Source organism: Plectropomus leopardus, chromosome 19 (genome assembly GCF_008729295.1).
Source record: "Plectropomus leopardus isolate mb chromosome 19, YSFRI_Pleo_2.0, whole genome shotgun sequence".
Classification (NCBI taxonomy): domain Eukaryota; kingdom Metazoa; phylum Chordata; class Actinopteri; order Perciformes; family Serranidae; genus Plectropomus; species Plectropomus leopardus.
In genome coordinates this window covers 15,722,134-15,743,933 of record NC_056481.1, presented here as the reverse complement: position 1 = coordinate 15,743,933, position 21,800 = coordinate 15,722,134, and the positions used below count along the sequence as shown (strand labels likewise).

The 21,800-nt window shown below is 36.4% G+C and overlaps 1 protein-coding gene across 1 annotated transcript; it reads left to right on the top strand.

The window, feature by feature from the left end:
• The first annotated feature begins 1,168 nt into the window (after positions 1-1,168).
• Positions 1,169-21,175, top strand: LOC121959349 (carbonic anhydrase 4-like). Its single transcript, XM_042508618.1, has 18 exons — positions 1,169-1,251; positions 4,613-4,675; positions 5,042-5,074; positions 5,174-5,350; positions 6,199-6,350; positions 6,455-6,544; positions 6,812-6,878; positions 7,376-7,539; positions 12,554-12,647; positions 12,725-12,754; positions 12,856-13,032; positions 14,016-14,167; positions 14,263-14,352; positions 16,142-16,160; positions 16,197-16,276; positions 16,357-16,426; positions 16,519-16,682; positions 20,421-21,175. The coding sequence occupies exons 2-18, from the start codon at positions 4,621-4,623 to the stop codon at positions 20,577-20,579; spliced, it is 1,773 nt and encodes a 590-aa protein (XP_042364552.1). The 5' UTR covers positions 1,169-1,251; positions 4,613-4,620; the 3' UTR covers positions 20,580-21,175.
• Positions 21,176-21,800: the final 625 nt, after the last annotated feature.

Below are 21,800 nucleotides of genomic sequence, written 5' to 3'. Positions count from 1 at the left end.
CTCTTTTATTGAATGAACTGCCTACTGTAATTTTTTTTCAATACAAATGGGTGATGCATTGCTAAGGCTATGATATAACTTGTTAACACTCTTGTTTTGTAGAAGCATTTTTCTAAAAAAAAGTTTTAGTGAATCAAAAATGTTAACAACTCCATGTTAATGGCAGGAATGTGTAAAAAAGCACTAGAAAAATAAAAATCTACTGCTGCTTATGCAACGGCATAACTTGTATAACATGTGGCGGGGCGGTACAACATCAGATAAAAAACATTGAGATTTGCTTCCCATTTCCTGCATTTCTACATATATTTATCAGACTATGGTAACTGGAGCAAATTGCTATCATGCTATATTCTACCAGAATAGTACAAAATATGGTGAATATGATGCTCTGTGTGGCATTTTTTGGAGTTTACCAGAGCAGCTCAATTCACACTCTCAGCCAGAATATGACAGCTGGCCAAACAGTAGCAAACAACAGATTTTTGTGGTTAGAAAAACATAACTTTTAAATGCGATCGTTGTTAAGCCCATTGATTTTTAAAAAATATAAAATTTCACACATACTCATACAATGTTTACGTTAGTTTTCTATGACCTTTGAGATATTACTAGATTTAGTTTTGTGCATATTGTCATGACTTTAATTAAACTCTAAAGCTACAGTTGATGTTGAAAAAAAAAGTCAATGACTTTGGTAAACAAGCCTATATCTCACAACTGTGCCGGTAACTTTAGCTTATGAAATACTCAGTAACTATATGATGTAAATTTGGAATGATTCATAATGATAAAATGGGTTTAGACAGAACAGATAAGTAACTCTTAGTCCAGAGTATAAATACATTTTAGTATAGTATACTCAGACATGAAGGATAGAAAAGTTGCAGTAATTACATGTGTTGCTGTTTCTTAAATAAATCATTACTGTTCACCCTTTCACCTACTTATTCTTTTCTTTTCTCTCTACAATATGACATAAGCCTTTTATATTTCCCGTTATCAGCTGATTTTATGCAATGCTGTTCAATAAGAAACATCTACAAACAAATTGAACACACTGACACTTGTGTTTTCTGAAGTGCTGCTTAAAAAGATTCGTGACCTCCACAACTTGACAGAATACCATGAAGTCAAATGTCCAGCCAATCACACGCTGATTAATAAATGAGCTCCAGCTGCTGCTCAGGTGAAGCAAAGTGTGTGAGCAAACTCTCTGAGCTCTTCAACAGCCTGCAGGGAGGATTTCTGGTGAGTTTCTGTCTTGTGTCAAGATAAAACAAAGTTCTTCCTCAGTGACTTGACAAAAAAAAAAGAGGAAAAATCAATTGAGCGTGTTGTTGAATCAACACAGACAGAGACAGAGCTTTGTGCTGGTGAAATTTTGACCTTATGATAGTAAAATAGTGCCAATTGACTTTATGTAGTAATATCATGAAGCCATTATCCTCTTCTTAATGCATCTTACCGCTAACCTTCTGAACTTGTAGAAGATATGAAGTAAAAGGACATTCCATCCTCTGTGAATAATGTTGACTGTTCTCATATAAATGTCTCCTGTCAATTCATCCATACACACTGCATTCCTCTTAAACCACACTGCCATACTCTTATGTCAATCAACATACCATTAACTTGTCCGTCAACTCATCTTTGTTGTTGTTTTGTAACGTGGAAGGTGAGAGATGTATGTTATTTTTTGAGAAGTATCAACACAGATAAGGCTTCCTGTACTGAGGTATGGTGGTGTGCGTGAGGATGCGGTACAGGGCAGGAAACCTGTTGTGTCAGTTCATTTAGGTCATGTGTATGTGTGTGTGTGTGCGTAAACACATTGACAATTACAATAAATATTGCCAGGTAAAAAGACATTTGGCTCTCGGTCAAGAAAAAGCGATTGTCCTAAGTGTCAATATTTCATGGTAAACTTACATCTGCCAGAAGTCAGTCAGTTTAAAGTCCCTCCTCAATGGACCTTGTTTTTAAAAAAAAACAAGAAAAAAACGAAGTAAACAACAAGAAACATTTTTGATCCTGCTTGAATTGCGCCTTGAATTAAGCATTTGACAATTGTCAATTTAAAAGAAACTGAAACTTGGTTTATCTTAAAACCATTTTAATTTTTTGTGAAACTGCCTCATAAACAAAACCTCATAAACAACCCCAACGTAGCTGTTACCATGGCATATTTCAGTTCATTTGCTATGGTTAAGATTAACAAATGACTAACAGCTCCTTTGATTATGACTCCCGTTAAAATACCTCAACACTGACTTTTAGTTTTACAAGGGACACAAACACCGGCCTCCTCTGTCAAAGTCCTGTGCTTGTTGGACCCCATCCACTTCCCCAAAGCCTTGGTAGATGAAGTATCTGAAAGGCATAATCGAGTAAAAGTATCTGACCAGAAAATAACTTTGGTAGAAGTTAACGTCACCTATCAGAATATTACTTGAGTAAAAGTCTTAAAGTATCTGATATTTAATGTAATTAAGTATCAAAAAGTAATTTTATGATATTAAATGTACTTAAATATTGAAAGTAAAAGCACAAATATATGTTAGTGTTTGAGATGTATGAAGCTTATTTCTCAGTATTTCTTCTCGCATACACCATCTTAAAACTGAGTGTACATTTCACTTGATGAGAAACAAGGTCTTTATACTACTTTACTACTTTATAAAGGATATAAAAAATCAAATTCTAGTTTTTCTTTCCCTCCCATTCCTTCATTCATACATCTGTCCCTTCCCTTTCTTCCTTCATTTCTAGTATGTAAATAAAATACTTTGGGGAAATGTAGTAGAGTGAAAAGGAAAGTTGACTGAAATGTAAAAACTCAGGCAAAGTACAGATACTCTAAAAAAATATTATTAGTTCGGTACATTATACCACTGACCCTATGTGAACTTTTAATGCTCTTTATACTCCGTCTGTTGTGCTGAATGTCTAATAATGACATAAATGGCTTCACATAAGTGTTGGTTGAAAGCCCTGTGCGTCTCATAAAGACGCTAAAGGGTGCCCCGTATTTTGATGCCCTGGGAGACCAGGCTGCATACCCAATACAAAAAAAAAGGTGTTTCGCCAGTGTCTAATGTATATAAGTCTTTTTTTCCAAGGATAGTGGTGTCATGACTTGTCCTAATCTGCCACTGATTACCAAATCCAAATTTTCCATTCAAAATTGTCACACATTTAAAAATGAATATGACCTCATATTGCATGTTTGCACACTGACTGAAAAACTTTAATCTGTCTTAAAAGATTTCAGAACAGGTTTCATTTTCTGCTTTATTTTTTATCCATCAAAGGCCTTTCGAAAATTGCTAAACAAAGAAGTAAGGATATATGTCCATCTTGTCTTATAATATGAATTGAACAATTTGAGTGAAACATGTCAAACTTGGGATGCAAGGTTCTGTTTTTATGATTTTTATCAGATGACGGATTAAAAAACTGCATAGGGCTACAAAAAATACTGACTTGGTGTGCAAAGGGCAAACATGTTATTTTTTTTGAAGAAATGCTCCAGAAAATCTGTCAAAAAATAAACATTTTACAGTATTTTGTTGCATAAGTAAAATGAAGTTTTTTAGTTTTAGTTTTTGGCTGATACTGATGATGTGCAAATATTATCATACATCCTTGAAAATGTTGGGGTTTTTTTTGGCTAACATGTAAAGTCCATACACAATATAATTGGAGATGTGATCTTAAAGTGTTGAAAAGTTTTAATTTCATCTTGACTTTCAATTTTATATCAAAATAAGGCTTGGAATATAAACCAAGATTATTTTTTTTAGTATGTATGGAACATTTAGCTGTCTAACACCCTCTCAAACACGCACACATGCATACACACACACACACACACACACACACACACACACACACACACACACACACACACACACACACACACACACACATTTTTCCAGCTCATTGGCTCTAGACACCTGTATTTTGATTGGAATTCCATGCAAAGACACCTTTAGTCATGTTACACGTCTCCTCCACACTTAGTGTTGTTTACTCAGTTAGCCCCCCTTTCATTGAATGTCCCTCCCACTCTATATGACTGACCAGATGCACACTCGGTCACTTTTTCACCTTCTGCTCATTGAGGTGCTCGTTTGGGAATTGACATTTTTTTTAGCATGACACCTCCATTGTAACTATTTTTTAATTCTCAAGGACATCAGGTCTGGACAGTAAGGTAGGCTGATTTATCAAACGTTGACACATGAATTATCATGGCATTCTTTTCTCCACAATTGGACACTTTTGCTTCCACATTATATAAGATAAAGTTTCCAACCAGTCAGTATCACACATTTTTTGATGGTATTACTTCGGTTTATTTCGCTGCTTACTGCACTAAAATGGATTTCAAGTCAGTGTCTGACTCATGTTAATGGGTTGGATGACTCAGTTTTCAGACCAGAGGCTCCAGAATTCATATTGATATTCTTCTCTATTCCTTTCATTATAAAGTATCTAGATATCACTGAGGTTTGTATAGAGAGGTTTCCTCTGTTTCAAGATGCTGTGAAATTACTATTAATCCATGCAAGAACTTATGGTTAATGACCGCTTTCCTTTTTTGAAGGAAGAAGCATGCATCTCTCCTCTCTTTTGCTGTGCCTGAGTTTGGGTGCTTTGGTAAAATGTGGTGAGTAGAATAAATGTGTGTTTGTACTGATAAGGTTTATTCATTTCTGCTTCCACTGTGTGTTGATACAAGCCACAATGTGAAAAAAACTACTTTCTGATATTTATGATGAAGTTGTAGCCTTACATGTTCACAATCACGAGTTACATTAAGATGGAACCTGTGACCCACTGCTGTATACTAAACAGAAATATGGACATAAAAAAAACCCTCTAAAAAACTGGAGAGGAAACATAATGTTTTTATATTTACGTGAGTAAAGTTTTAACCAATATTTCCCCGACAGGGCAGTCTTTCATTAGGCTACATTATGCTAATAAAGCCACATTTGATGTCACTGTTGTATTGACTGTAATTCTGTTTCAGCTGCTGAAAGTGAATGGTGCTATACTCGCTGCGGTAAGTACAGAAGGACGCCTCGCTTATTGAATGATTTAGATCAAACCATCATCAATCTGCATTAGTGTGTGACATTAAGAGCTCCTCTAACTTTCACAGAGCACACCCCGAGCCACTGGGGAGACATCTCTGGTGCTTTCTGTGGAGAAAAAAGGCAGTCTCCTATTAATATAGACACCCACTATGTTCAGATTGACCCTCACCTGCAAAACTTTACCTTCGTCAGCTTCTCCTCTCCAAATGCCATTGAGTACATCACAAACAATGGACATACAGGTACACAAACTGAAACTTCTGAATACTGAAACCCTACTATATTTGAAATCAAGTACTTTTTTTTTTTTTACAAGTGTTAAAACTAAATTAGGAAAGTACTTTACGTGTAACAGTAAGCCTACTACAATACACTTTTAGAAAAATGAATTTCATAAGTATACTAAATAACCACTGGAAATTTTTGCAATTTATCATACTTTTCCAAAGTGGAACTACACTCAACACACTTCTAATAATGTTAAAATCAAAGTCAACTTTGATAAATCACGTTAATAGTGCATTACAAAGGACTTGAAGATTTTTTTTTTTTTCAAAAGTTAACTTGATTATAAGTGTTTGCCGTTTAGTATACTTTTTAAAAATACATTGAAATACAGCTTAAAAGAAACTCAATAAAATAAATTGCACCTTTTGTAATTATATTTAGATACACAAAAATAGTACATGATAGTACATTACAAACAACTTCAAAACATTGGATGATTTAACTAAGATACATTTTACAATACACTTCTAATAAAGTAGCCTACACTTTTTATTAGTACATTGGAAGACCTCTTCTAGTTTTGTAGAACTAGTATATTTAGTTTTAGTACACTGAGGTATAACTTAATGATTTTAAAGTGCACTTTTTAAAAGAATTGTTAGGCTTAAATTCTCTTTAAGGTGATCACAAATAAGTCACAGTTTACTAGTAACAACTTTTGATGGTCATGAGAGGAACTGCAGTTCTGACACTTGTATTAGCTTAATTTTTCAGCGCTGCAGCTTTTTGCTTGGCGCAAAGCAATTGTTTAACTTCTATTTTAGCGCACTGTAACTACATAAGCACACCTCTCCATCTTTAGTGAAATGCGTTTTGAAGGACAATGAAGTTGAAGTGAGTGGAGGTGGACTGAATGGAACATACTCTACAATTCAATTTCACTTTCATTGGGGAGACACAGAATATCAGCCTGGTTCAGAGCACACCATTGATGGCCAAAGATATCCAATGGAGGTGCAGTATTTTTTTTTCATTCACTATAGACAACATGCATCTCATCTTTATGAACTCCTTTGTTTTACCTTGCTTTTATCTCACCAAGTCATGTAATCTTGCAGATGCACATTGTCAGTCTGAAGAAAGGCCTTAACGTGACGCAGGCCAAAGCGGATCCAGAGGGACTTGCTGTTCTTGGGTTTTTCATAAATGTATGCCCCACACTTGAAATGATTAGCTTACTGAAAAGTGTTAAAATCGCTAACCAATTCTCACTAAAACAGATTTTTTTGGCCAAAATTTGAGAAAAAATATATCTACGGAGTGTATGAAAAGTGTTTTTTAATTTGAACTTCTGAAACATGGGAGCAAAACACAAAATGTGTTGCACTTAAATTTGTGTACATTACCAGTGAAGGAGAGTTAATTTGCATATGACAAACTGGTATTGTAAGTGTAATTATGTCCTCTCCCTAAAGGCAACCGATGATGAGGACACATCAGAAGCGTGGAGCAAACTTACATCTACCATAACACAAGAAATAGGTGGGTGTTTGTCTCTTGTATTGTTATTGCAATGCAGCAAGTTGACACCTTGGCATCAACAAGTGATCTCACCTGCTTTGCACTTTGTTCTCATGGCACGAAAGCATAAACATAAGTTGCCACACCTTAATGCTTAAAATATTTTATACAATGAGAAACATCAAATGTCATGCCATTCAGAGCATGTGCATTTTGAAGAAGCACTTGAGTCAGTGCCAACATATATTTATGTAAGAGTAATTTTTGTGACCTTCCTTCAGTCTGTGTGCTTTTGTTTTGAAGGTCACATTCTAATTGTAAAGTTATTTAGGACAGTAACTGAGGTAGGTGTGGTTTAGTTGAGGTAAACAATATTTTTTACCGAGTAGTTGAAATGGTGAATAATGCACATTCCCTTTATCATACAGATGGCATCACACCATATGTTACCATTTTGGGGCATTTAAATCCACAACACTTAAATTTAATTAGTGTTTTCTTTTTGTTGATTTTCACAGACACTGAAGTTCCTGTCAGCCATGACATATCTATTAACGACCTCATTGGAAATGTGGACCTCACAAAGTTCTATCGGTACATGGGCTCCCTGACCACCCCCATGTGCAACGAAGCGGTCGTGTGGACCATCTTTCAAGAGCCAATCATCATCAACAAAAATCTGGTGAGTTGGCCATGTTTAGTCAACATGTTCCTCTCAAGCACAGAGAGGAATGTGAGGGCCTTTCAACTATTTAAAGTGCATAGATTTGCAGTGTAACAGCAGCCAGATTACATAAACTCAAAAACAAAGAAAGTTAAGAACAAAATGCAATGCAACAGAGTTCATTTTGGGTCTCTTAATACATTTCAACATAAAGAAAAACATTTTTTTAAACTTAACTCCTGTGATACTTGACTTGTCATAACCCACCTGCTTCCAGCTGATTAAGGCAATTGCTGCATGCACATTGAAATTATAGGATACATTTCATCTTCTTTTGATGACAAGCCTTGTCTCCTCAAACTTTATGACAAACTGCAAGTGACTGACGAAAAATAGATGCACATGGATGAAGTAGTAAACAGCAAGAAACATTGTTTGATCCTGCTTGAATTGTGCCTTGAATTAAGCATTTGACAATCGTCAATTTAAAAGATAATTTTGCAACTCAAACTTGGTTTATCTTAGAACCATTTAGTTTTATGTGAAACTGGCAAGTGAATTACATCTCATTTTGCAAAAAAACCCCTAAAACTTAACCTTAACCCCAAAGTATCTTTTACCATGGCATATTTTAGTTTGTTTGCTAGGGTTAGGATAAGATTAACAAATGACTAACAGCTCCTTGATTTTGACTCCCTCTAAAATAACTCAACATTGACTTTTAGTTTTACAAGGGACACAAACACCGGCTTCCTGGGTGAAAGTCCTGTGCTTGTTGGACCCCATCCACCTCCCCAAAGCCTTGATGGATGAAGTATCTGAAAGGCATAATCAAGTAAAAGTATCTGACCGGAAAATAACTTTAGTAGAAGTTAAAATCACCTATCAGTATATTACTTAAGCAAAAGTCTTAAAGTATCTGATATTTAATGTAATTAAGGATCAAAAGTAATTTATGATACTGATGAGTGACCTGTACCTTTGGTTGTGGTTATCAAGTAGATTGATAATGCCCCATGTAATACTATCATGCCACACATTAATTTATATTTATGTAATAAATATACAAATATCAATGATAAATGATTTTTTTTCAAACAAATTTTCTCAGTCAATAACTAAAAAAGGAATAAGCTGAATCCTAAGGCTTATTTTTTCCTATCCTATATCGACCTAAGGCATAACCCAGAATAACAACAATACTAAAGAAAGAAAATAAATGAGTTGAATAAAAATATATGTACTATAAATGAGGTTCCCCAATTAATACTTTGATAAATCGTCAATTATAGTAATCATTTTACATTTTAAGGCCTTTTAAAAACTCAACAGGGAGCAACAAAGTTTCAACTCAGCACTAAACCCATTTCTCAGTTTAATTCCCAAAAATGAATAATAATAATAATAATAATAATAATAATAATAATAATAATAATAATAATAATAATAATAATAATAATAATAATAATAATAATAATAAATAATTAATAAACAACCCCTCTTAAGTTATAATTTCATTCTCTTAATTTTATTTAAAAAAAATAAAATTAAAATACAGACAGGAAGGCTTTCTTTTACATCTTAAAGTATTTCCAATGTTTTTAAATACACAATGCCTACATATTTTAAGGTGTAGGACCCTACAAAAAAGTATTAGTAGATTTACAATAGGCTGAATTTGTTTTATATTTGTTTTATATTATTTCCCAAAACTTGGCCTGCCAGATGTTTCAGGGTTTCACTCACATTCATTGTTTTGTGGTAGATCGGCATAGTCAAAACATCTGCCACAATGAATACATTTTCTATTTTTGGAGCTGAACCATTAATTATGAGTGCTATTATATATACCTTTTAGTTACTAATTGCTCCACACTCTTGGAGTGCAGAGTATTGTAACACACAAAGTAGTAAAACATCAGGTGCAGTGGGAGTGAATCTGTTTATTGTGCTGAGTCTAAGAGTTTGCATTCACTCACTTTGCACTCTGCTCCTCCTCTTGCACATCAATCTGATCAGCTCTGACCGGATTAACTGATCAATTATCCACGCCATGACTTTAGCTGCTGCTGAGCGATAAAAACTTCTCATGAGTTTTGCCTGCACTGCATTCACAGAATTTAGAGAGAGATCACAAGATGTTAAAAGGAGGGCCACCGCCACGCATAGATTCTGATTCTGTGGAAAACACTGTTTCTAATGAAAATGTTTTCAAACTTTATATTGAAAACTTAGGATGTAATTTATTACTTAAGCTGTTTTATTCTTCGTGAGGTAAATGTGCTCTTTAATGTCTGGTAAAGCTAGATCAAGTACCTCTTTTTGAACACATTATAAATGTTAGAAAATTCCTTTTGAAAACATGTCGAAAGACTGGGAACTGTGTAATACTGCATTCCGAAGTTGGACTGATGACCTGTTTTTCATCATTTCTCTGTCCAGAATATTTTGGGAGAACCAAAAAGCATCATCTTTGATGCATTTGAGCCATCCTCACAGAATCCCTCCTCCACACTAAAAAGGCGAACGAGCTGCAACGAAGTACAGACTCTTGTTAGCAGCTAACTCGGTAGCACAAAGCGTACATGTTCCTTGAGCCACATAATTAGCAGAAGAGTAAACATATTTAGAGTGACAATCTGTGCAGGGAGTCAGTAAGTGACATAACAAAAAACACGCAGGCAGAGACAGCGGCATGTGGACAAAGGCAATTCAGTTCAGGAAGCTGTAGATCCTAGAACCATTTTCTATCTTAACAATACAACACAATAGCTCTTGCTTTTGGCCGGTGGCCAATACATTTTTCTATAAACCTGGCAAGTTGAAAAGATGTTGAAAGTGGCCATAACAACCACATCTTTACTGACAAAAAATGTTATGTTCACTTTATCTTGTTTGTTAACATTTAACTAAAGCCTTGATCTTTCCCTATTGTCTTATCCAAAGAACTTTTGTTGTTATAAACCAAAGAAGAGTTTGGACACAAACAAGGTTTTGGAGTCACAGTCCAAGCTAATCCAGTGTGTTACATAAATGTTACTTTAACTCAGTTACATTTTCTCTGAATATAATCCAGGCAGCAACTGATTTGTCACAACAGAATTATCAATACAATTTAGCAACAATCCCTAACCCTAACCATAACCAATATTAATAAAATATTAAAATAACCAAACTGCATTACAGAGGTGAATTTCATGAGTGAAAATTTTCCTTAGTTTTCTACTAGAGGAGCTGAATAAAAGTATCCATCTTCATTCAATACTCGTTCTTTGAAGGTAACTCACCGATACTCCTGCAGGTGTGGCCTCAACCAATCTAGAAATGAAAGACTGAGCCATCTTTCTAAAACTGGGACAAGGCCAAGTCAAATGGCCTTTAAAGACCTGTGACATGTGATTTTAAGACCCACACCGAATTCGACAAACCCAGGCCGATTGTATTCTTTTTTATACCTCAAAAGGCCATAAGGGTTCAGCTCATATTTTGATCAGTAAGCACAGAGTAAACTTTTATTATCATTGAATTCTCACGATAGCAAATCTGTCAATAGAGGTTATGATGTGTTGCTGGCAGTGTTTTCGTGTTGTCAGCCTGTGTGCCCTAAGGCATTTAAAAGTGTAATTAAAGTCTCCCTCTGCCTTTTACCATAGGTGTGGCCAATCAGAGTTGTGTAAGAAATACTGGACAGGAAGCTTCTTACGTATAACTGTGCATTCCTTGGTGTATGGATGAGAGAAGAATGTAGACAGAATGTACATTGCTTACTGACTCTGTACACCTGTATCAGTAAAAAATGCCCTGATGTATTGCAAATGGAATCACAAACAGCGGCCAGTGATAGATGCAGGCAAATGTCACCAGCGAACATTGTGCCTGGAAATACTGGTACATGCTGGCGTCCTGTTTTGATAATCGTGTTTGATAATCGTGTTGATTTATATTCTGTTGACTCAACAAGAGAAAATGTGGGCAAGCTACATGTGACTGTAGGGAAGAAAAGAGTCAAATATATGCTGCAGAATGAAACATGTAATCTTTCTCCGTCTTATCTACCTGACAGCCATCGGCATTCGGTGATAGACAGGTCGATCTGTCTGTGTGTCAGGTGGCTCAGCAGGTGCATGACTCTTTCACCTGAACTTCAGGCATACTAGACTGTAAAACACCTAAAACAGGTAGAAAGTGAACAGAAAGAATTCTGTTTGAATACATGTTAAATGTGCCAAAAGTATATCAGGAAATAAAATGGAGTGGCAACGACAGCTTTTTGACAGATTTGAAAGAATTAACCTATTCATTCAAGAAGAATTTATTGTAGCACTGATTATGTTTGCATTGTTATTCCATTTTTTACAGTGTGAATTAATAATCTTTATGGTTTTTAACTTAATTTATCCTCAGAAAACCCTTGAGGTACCTTGCAAGTTCGGTACACACGTTTTTGTTTTTTTTTTGCATTTCTATTGTGAAAAGTTGTAGATGCTACCTTTTTGTACCTTTTTTAAAACCATCTCCACACACAGATATGGTACTAAGAGGTGGCGCTAGGAACACTGCAGTCCATTCACTGGTCAGCAGAAAACACTGTGTGCTCAGGGCAGAGCTGTCGCTGGTTTTAACCACTGTCCTCTAATCATAAAGGAAATGATTTTTTTTGCAGCCTCTAGCAGCAGTTGTAGACTGAGAAAAAATACTTTAATTCACTGGCAACTCCTCGCAACTCTTCAGGTAGAACATTTAGTTGTAAAGTTACTCAATGCATGAGCTGATGACCTAAATTGGTCAGCACACCTTAAATTTAATATAAAAGTGCCTAAAATGTCAACTTGATTCTGCATTAGTTGGGTTTGAATGCTAAAAATTTAAAGCATTAAGATAATTTGCAGGCGTGGTGTCTGAAAGAAGTGACTTTTCCAGACTATTGTAGGACACTTGAGAGCTGTGCTTGAGGCTACATTAGCAACAAATAGCTTAACACACCCAAGTCTGACTGCATGGCAATAATTCTTGAAATTCGCTCTGTTCTTAGATTCGACACTTTTCCATGAAGACAGGATTCAGCGATGTTTATCGGCCCATACAAAATACAAATGGACGTCCTGTGTTTGCTTCCCCTGCAACTAGTGAGTTGGAAAATCACTTGCACATATGACTCATAATATTTATGGCACATTAAATATGACTGTTTTTCTATTCTTAGGTCCTCCGTGGTGCTATGATGATCACTGTTGTAAGTATCAGTGAACTTATACATAAAAATCTGATGACCGTTTCAAAGTGATGGTGTTGTAGGATTTTGTCTGAAACTTTGGTTTTTCTCTCTACCATCAGTCTACAATCAGTCATTTTGGCCTGTCCTGCCTAACTCCAGCTGTGCCGGGGAACGTCAGTCACCCATCAACATTGAGACAGAAAAAGCTGAAGTTGATGAGCATCTTGTTAACTTCGCCTTTAAGAAGTTTGACGACAAACATGCCTTCAAATACTGCACTAACACAGGCCACACAGGTTTGATATTTCATATTATGGACTGTTTCTGTAAAATTACTTAAACTGACTTAGATTTATTTAGCTACGGCTAATATTATTGATTATTATAATAATCTTAAGACAAATCTAAAGCTTTAAGGGGCACTATTATACTGTCAAATATTTTCACTTTCATGCTTGTATTTTGGGTTCCTACTGGATCTGTTAATTATTTTTACTGTTCAAAAAACACTTCTACTGTCCTCCTACTGTCTGTGTTGAAACACCTGTTTTCACCCTCTCTCTGAGACACTCTTTTTTAGTGCCTGTGTCTTTAATTCCCCCTCTCAAAAAAGCCCAGTCTACTTTGATTGGTTAGTTTTTTTGGGTATCTATTACTCTACTCTGCTACACACCATTATTGCAGCTGAGGAAATGACTGACAGTGTGTAGCCACACTTTCTACAGTGAAAGATCGTAAATAAAAACTTCTAAACCAAGATTTTCACAACCTGACATGTTCCCACAGGAATCTGATCCAAAATCAGGGAAAAATTAACAACACTGGCAACCAAGATTACATTTTCCCCTGATGTTAGCATGTCTGAATAAATGCAAGATGGATTTGAGGGAGTTTCCTCAAATTTGGTGCAAACATCCACTTGGATAAGAGAATTAAATTATTAGAGTCTGGTGATTAAAGGTCAAAGGTTAAGGTCACTGTGGCCTTGTAAAACATGTTTTTGTTTGATACTCAAGAGCGTTGGTTGCCCACCTTGAAATTGTGCTGACTATATAGATCCTCTGCGCTGCTGGGGGAAAGATATGTGTGAAGCATCCATTTTTTTAGACATGGATGTAAACTGTAAGTGCAACTTGACTGTTGCATGAAGGCATACAACCACATGGCACTATATCTAGTTTTGTTTTTTTTATATATATATATTTGCTTCTTACCTAATTAATTAAATTAATCTGTAAAAAGCAATTGACATCTTTTTCTGTTCTCTCTCAACTCCCAGTGAAATGTGTACTGAAGGACGGTGTGGTGGAGGTCTCAGAAGGAGGTTTGGGATACGTTTACTCCACCCTTCAGCTCCACTTTCATTGGGGAATGTCGCATAACTCTGATGGCTCAGAGCACACAATGAATTCAAAGAGATTCCCAATGGAGGTTGTTAAAACTACTGTGCTGTATTGAAAGCATTCTTATCTATTATAATATAATTTTGTCTGGGTGTACTAAATGTCATTATTGTGTCTGTCCAGATGCACATAGTGAACAAGAGGAAGGACTTAACTCTGGATGAGGCAAAGCAGACTCCTACTGGTCTGGCAGTGCTGGGATTCTTTATTGAGGTAACATTTGGTTCATAAGATCCAAATGCCTACTGTATAACAACTAGAACAGTGCATTCAGTAGATCTCCACAAGGCAGCCAGTCGGCCACCCTGGCTAATTGCTGCCACTTAATTTTTCTGCACAATTCTTGTAAGTCAAGCAGATGTGACACACAGAGTTTTTGAAAAGTGTCTCAGAAACTAAAAATAATTTATACACCTCATCATTTTTTTAAAGGAGCCAAGGTATGTTGCACAGAGCACCAAATGTTTCTGCTAACAGGCACTGTATGTGAAATATAGATAGAATTTAATTATGAGGATAAAGGTAAGCTGTATTTTTAGCTAATAAAACAGTCAGAAATCTTTTATCCGTGTTATTCGTAACTTGACTGGATTTAATAGTATTAACTCTGTCTGTACTTTACACACAAGAAAGTAGAAAATAACAATAAACACAAAATCATCCACCTACAAAGGCTTCCTACTGAAGGTACAAGCACAAATATTAAGAATATTAAGGAAAAATGACCAAATTAACCAAATGTGTAAGTCTACAAAATTGGACAAGCAAAAAGCTCCACTTATCAATGTCAGTTTTTGAGCCATGACAAAGGCCAAAATGTGGCCTGCAACAGAGAAGGTATGGCTTGATGTCAGATGATCCCAGAAAACTTATTTCCCCTAACCAGAAGAATACAGTCATGCACACAAAATACAAGACTGAATGGTGTAGTACTTTGCAAGATTAGCTGCAGACAGACAGACACACACACACACGCACACACACACACGACACAATGCATGGTCTCCTCTAGCCTTTTATCTGGTGGAGATAATTATATAGTATACGTACTATACACGTACATAGTTCATATATTTTAGCTACATGAAAAGTAGGTTAAAGTCGTTTTACTACCTGTCATCATGACTAACAATTGACTGGAATACAATTGTTTCTGCTTTGAGTGACAGCCTCGGGGCATGTGAAGCTGTAAATAAGTGGGACAAAAGTTGTGAAAATTTGTTCACTTGAGTCGGATCATGATATGCAGGAATGTTACCCATCAACACAGTATGACATTTGACACTTGACAGACAGTAGTCAAGGCAAAGTCTACAATGCACTGAAAAGTAGCACAGTTATGAAAGGGAGTAAAATGGGTGCTAAGATAGTTAGTCAGTCACTCGGCAGGTGATGTTACATTCTGCAACATATCGGCACTTCACCTGAGAGATAAGAATGTCAGTAGGTGCTTTAAGTCATCACTAAGAATTTTATGCCAATAATATCTCTGCACAGATGTATACCTGTCATGCCTAATGTTATAGGACAATAAAAATGCTTAATCACTACTTTTTTCACCATACAGGTCAGATACAGATACAGTCATAACTGTACATGACAGTTTACTATTCCGTTTGCACATGCACAATTGCACTGTTCAAATTTGCACTGTACTGTTTTATTTGCACTGTTCTTTCTACTTCTATTGTAAATTTCTAAATTTCTTCTATTGTACATTTTTAAATTTTTTAAATTTCTATTTCATATTTCTTTTATATTTGCTAAATGTTTTTTAGGCATTCTGTGGCAAAGAAAAGTAAGAATTTCATTGCACAGGGAAACATGTTTCCATACTGTGCATATGACAATAAACACTTTGAATCTTTGAATCTTTGAATCTTGAATACAACCCTATGTATCATGTTTCACGGCGCAAATGGCTCTCTCCAGTCTAAATTTGATGTTGTTAAGAAATTGCCCTGTTGTGTAAACAGCTTTTTTCTTTTTGTCTTTTTTCCAGCCTACAGTTGACCAGAAAAGCAGTTTAGGAGGCCATTCAGGAGGCCATTCGGGAGGCAGTTCAGGAGGCCATTCGGGAGGCAGTTCAGGAGGCCATTCGGGGGGCAGTTCAGGAGGAAGTTCAGGACATCAAGAGGTAAGTGATGTAGATCTCCTAAACCAGATGATTGTATTGCTCCATAGTCAAGTGTTCCTAAAACTTGGCTGTCTCTGTAGACACCTTCCACGTCTGACATGGATGCCTGGAAAAAACTGACCAACTACTTTTCAGCTCTTCAGAAGATCAGTGAGTGCACACTTGTTTTGTTGTCTGTAACATTAAAAACGCAGCAAACATCTGTGTTTTTTTTTTTGTTTTTTTTTTATGCATCGATCTAGGCTCAAAAGTTAATGTCACAGAAGAGATCTCCATTGATGACCTGCTTGGCAAAGTGAACCGAGCTGCTTACTACCGCTATAATGGCTCCTTAACCACCCCAACATGTGACGAAGTGGTGGTTTGGACAGTCTTTAAAGAGTCTGTCAGGATGGACAATAACCTGGTATGTAGTACTCATCATCCTTGTGTTTATGTGGTATGGCTTAATTGAATACAGTTGAATATAAAAGTATATTAGCATTGCTCACGACAATGCTATTCAAATGTCCACTGATCTTCAACAACATTAAAACCACTCAGTATGTTTACATGCACAGTTTAGTCTAGCTACCATTAAAGCTCAATTAGGCTGTTTAATTGGACTACAGTTCTTGTCCAAGTATACAAGCACCGTGAGAGAATCAATTTAGGACAAAAATATGCCCGACTCTCCCATGGTAGGTGTCAATATGCCCCCTTTAAGCCAGCTGCTACGGAACCTTTTCCCAGTAGACTTTTTACATCACATACCAAACGAGTTAGGAAGCAAATGGGTTGCATGTCGAATCTTAAAAACATAGATAACTTTTTGGCGCTGTACATTTTGAATGTACTCTTTGCTTTACTTTAGCTGACACAGCATAAATTGTGTCACCTTGTCATCCAAAAGGTGTGGCATTCGCCATGTTGATACCTTTGTCTTGTTTTATTTTCTTCCCTTCTTCTTCCGGTCAAAGCCTGGCATGGGAACTATAGAGCATGCGCAAAATGCCTAGGCCAGTTCAAGTCTAGTTATGGCATAAACATGAAAGATTGAATTGACCCCCAACCACATTATCTAGGTGTTTTACTTTGCTTTAAGAAATACGATTAGTACAATTTCAGTCAGACGTCCATGTTTACGTGTATTTTAAGATTCTAGTTTTAGTTATGCAATAATTCGACTCTTTCTAATGCCATGTAATTGTACTGACTGGTGAAGTGAAAAACATTATTCATCCCATTCCAATGCAATGTCCTGCAGGGAAATTTTAAGGTCCTGGCATTCATGTGGTTACCACTTAACACACAATACCCACCCAAACACTGTTACAGACCAAAGTCCACAATCTCATAGCAACTGCCCTCCCTGATGGCATTTACCCTCCCAGTGGGTCAATGAGCCATGCCACATTTCAAAAATTACATAAGAAGGTCCTGAGTAAAGTGAACAAGAGCTCAAGGCAACAACCTGGTTTCCAAATTCTTCAGAAGCCAAAGTTATTAAGCATCCATGTGCTGTGCCAGCTTGCAACCAACCAAAATCCTCTGCCAGTGCCCTGGAGCCAGACACCATAGGACACCACCTGAGGTCCCTTGTCCACAGGTTGTCTTGATATGCCTCTCCTACCCCTTTTCCACCAAATTATCTCTGGTTCTTGAATCTGTGACATTCAGGATTCTTGGAACCGTGGTGCTATCTATCAAACCAGCCTGCCTTTCCACCAGTTTTGAGTGGAAATGGTAGTAGTAGTAGTAGTAGTAGTAGTAGTAGTAGTAGTAGTAGTAGTAGTAGTAGTAGTAAAGGAAAAAAAAGGAAAAACAGTAGTAGTAAAATTGTAGATTACATTGGTTACCTGCAAACAAATCAAATAAATAAATTCAAATAAATTCAATAAATTCAAATATATTTCTTTTTACTCAAAAACTATGCAACAAATAATTATTAGTCAGACCACTGCATGTTCTTCTCCTTTATTGCATTTTAGGTCAAGGAAAACCTTTTGTTTTTCAGTTACAACTGACAACCACCGTTTCAGGTTCAAAAACCAATGTATTCTTAAAAATACACTGAATGGTTCAAAACTCGGTGCAGGAACCAGAACTGAACAGGTTACATGTCTGTGGAAAAGGGATAACTATGAATCGGACTTGGCTGTGACCTGTTGAGGCATGGATGCAGGACCTCTGGGGTACAAGCACATCCCACAGATGCCAATTCAAACTGGGATCTCGAAAATTTTAAAGGAACCAAAGTTTCCTGGCAGAGCATTGCGCTGAAATGAGATGATCAATGGTATTCATTTCACCTGCCAGGTGTTTTGATGTTGTGGCTGTTTGGTGTTATTCTAAACAGTCACTGCCAGCTTACGTCTATGGGTCAAACATCACTGCCAGACACTTTGTATCTTCCTTGTTAATGCTATGCTAGATCTCCATCTTTACCTCTCACTTGTGCTTCAGGCTTTGTTGCTTTCAGTCTGGATTATTGGACAAGTTTAGTTTGATTAATATCAGAAAAGTCTAGAACATTTAACTCTGGCCCTGCAAAAAAATAATCCTTGGTGGTGGTTGTGTTAGTATATCTACCACAGAGGGTTCTGTTGATTATGGATGTGAGAAAAACCAGAAGTCACCCCTAAACATCAGAAATTGTTTGATTTCAAATTCTGGGGTTCAAAGCAAAAACATTTAAACTTATCAGTATATGTGTACCTTTTGAGAATGCGGACGATTCCCCTGCGTTGATTAAAATAGCTGTTATCAGTTAAATCAGCTGCTGTTGGCTCCCGGTATGATTGTTTTAAGGATAGAGGTAGAGGAGATAAACATGTGACTACGTGACTTAAAAAATGCAGTTCAGCAGAAACACTGGAGGTTTACCTGACTCATGATGGATTGCGTAATAAGCCGCAGAGACATATTTTATCTCTCTAAATTAAATGTTGGCACTGGTGTTAACCCCCATGTTCTCAATGCCAATATGTCACAGCAAAGAGTATCTTACAGTAATAATGATAATAATGATAATAATGACCTTGGGCAGGGGGGCTGTTCTGTGCGGAGTTTGCATGTTCTCCCTGTACCTGCGTGGATTCTCTCCGGGTTCTCCGGCTTCCTCCCACAGTCCAAAGACAAGCAAGTCAGGTTAACTGGTGACTCTAAATTGCCCATAGGTGTGTGATACTCTGGTGTCCTGAGTGTACCCATCCTCTCTCCCAATGGCAGCTGGCATAGGCTCCAGCCCCCCCGCTACCCTTACGAGGACAAGCAGTTACAGCAATATTTTGAAAGCAATGGACTATTTATTTGAAAATGTTGGGACTCCATTGCTCGATTGGTCAAGTCACCTGACTTGTCTCGCCAGTTGCTTTGTTAAATATGTAAGGTTATACAGAAGTTAGCCCACTACAAAGTTTGCAATGACTGCTGCGCTGATTTGATTGGGAATGTATGTTCTACTCTAATTCTGTTTCTATCTGGTTCTACACCCTTAACTTTGACTGGCTAAATTACACTGATAGCCTAATTTGCAAGCAGCCTAATGACATTTTTTTTTTTTCAAATGACACCATGCCACAAAAAAAATAAGACATACCAAACCTGTACATTGCCATTGATAATAACAAATGTTGCAATATACAATATTGCGATATTTAGTGGATCTTTTTGAAAAGTTCCTAATTGTAGGTGTTTTCTCTTGGTAACGCATGTTATGTGTGCATGACTGCCTTTACCATCACACGAGGTTATACTGCTAAAACAGGTTAAGGAGTGCAGGGATGTAATTTTCAAATAAAGCAGTAAAATTTAATTGGATATTTGAAGTCATAGCTCGGGATATTTTAAGTGCACGAGGTACTTATGTTAATGTATTAAATTCAGTTGCTGGCTGTCAGCACACTCCCTGTTTGCAGAAACCCCATAGAGGTTAACATCAAAACATATTTTAGCCATATGTTTTGATATCACTCCCTTTATACAGCACAACAATGAGCTGTGGGGTGTCTGCTGACCACCAGCTACTGTATGTGAATATACTGACTATACATATCTCATACAGACCCACTTCAAAATCCACACACAATCACTTTAAGTAAAAAAAATAGATCTTAGTTAAATCTGTCTAAATGAGAGCTAATATTGTCTTTAACCCCATCAGATGGTGAAGTTCCCACAATACGCCGGATATCAGAATGTGTTTCGGTCTACACAGTCTCTTCACAGCAGGAAAGTCTACACCACCAAATCAGCATCCAGTGCCTCTGGTCCCATCATACGAGTTCTGCTGCTGGCGTCTCTCTGTGCCCTTTTCATCTAACTTGCCCTTGTGAGAAGCTTAGCTAATTGCTTTAAAGAAGTATATTGCACTAATGACTGGTCTTGCACTGTTCAGATTATCATTTCAATATGTTCGCAAAATACTTGGTAATAGGTACATCGTTGGGGATTTAATTTACATTACATTTTTAGTCTGGATTCATACTGTATAATCTCATGAATCAAGGTTTTGGTAACTATAGACTGTCAAGGGAAGTTTTATTTTCCAATTGAATCTGTTTAATTAAACTATAGAGTGTTATCAGGCACTTTGTCAACCGTGCAGCAGTTTTAATAATGTTGTTTTGACTATTCTTCCATGTAAAATTCAACTACAATGGTAGAATTCATAACAGTGGCAAGATTTCAAAGATATAGAGTGAGTCCAAATCGATTGTGTAAAGCAGTACTTAAAACAATCAGTTAAATCTCAGGTTGTGCAAGATTGTATGCTATGCAAAACCACTAATTATGCTAAAAAGAATAGGCAAAAAGAAATTTCACTAATTTATTTCAGTGAGTGTTCTTGTGCTTTGATTGGTTGAGTGTGTACTGTATATAACCACTTAAATTTAAAAATAAATAATTGTATTAGTACTGTTTGAGTGTGAAATGCTTGCATGAATTGTTACTTTGTGTCACTTTCTCATTGTTACGCAGCAGTAAATCACTCAGGATAAGAAAATCAAACAGCACCGCCACATAACATGGTGCTGTACAATAAAATCTGTTACAGTAAATAAAATTTCTAAAAAGAAATGTATCTTTTTTTTTTTTTTTTTTTACACTTTTAAAGTTGTTAGTGAGGTTTTTAAATGGTACAATTACTTTGAGTGAAGTACTTTTCAGTATAAGCTAAGACTAACACCTTTTAAGAGTAAAAAATGTATAAGAATCTATAATCCAGACAGTTAGTACAGTTGAAGTTAAGTCCAGTGCACTTGTTGCTTTAGACAAAAGATTAATGTAAAATTATAAAACCTTCACCAATCTCTGTGCAACTTCTTAGCCCCTTTTAGCTTAATGTGCATTTTGTTTTATAGTCAAATGAAGAGGGTATGAGTCTGTGTCAGATGCAATACTCAATGTTTATATACTGTTTCTAACAAACAAGCTCTTAATACCAGCTGTACGATACCTGCCGAACACTGAGCATTTTCTAAAGTTAGCAGCTGACCAGCTGAAAAACAAAAAACATCTACTACAGCAAGCTTAAGAAGAC

What these genes read in the sequence shown, in the direction of transcription:
- LOC121959349 (XM_042508618.1), top strand. Translation starts at nt 4,621, where the DNA reads ATGCATCTCTCCTCTCTTTTGCTGTGCCTGAGTTTGGGTGCTTTGGTA. An exon ending in CACAAACAATGGACATACAG is followed by an intron (nt 5,351 to 6,198) that starts GTACACAAACTG and finishes CTCCATCTTTAG; the next exon opens with TGAAATGCGTTTTGAAGGAC. An exon ending in TTCTTGGGTTTTTCATAAAT is followed by an intron (nt 6,545 to 6,811) that starts GTATGCCCCACA and finishes CTCTCCCTAAAG; the next exon opens with GCAACCGATGATGAGGACAC.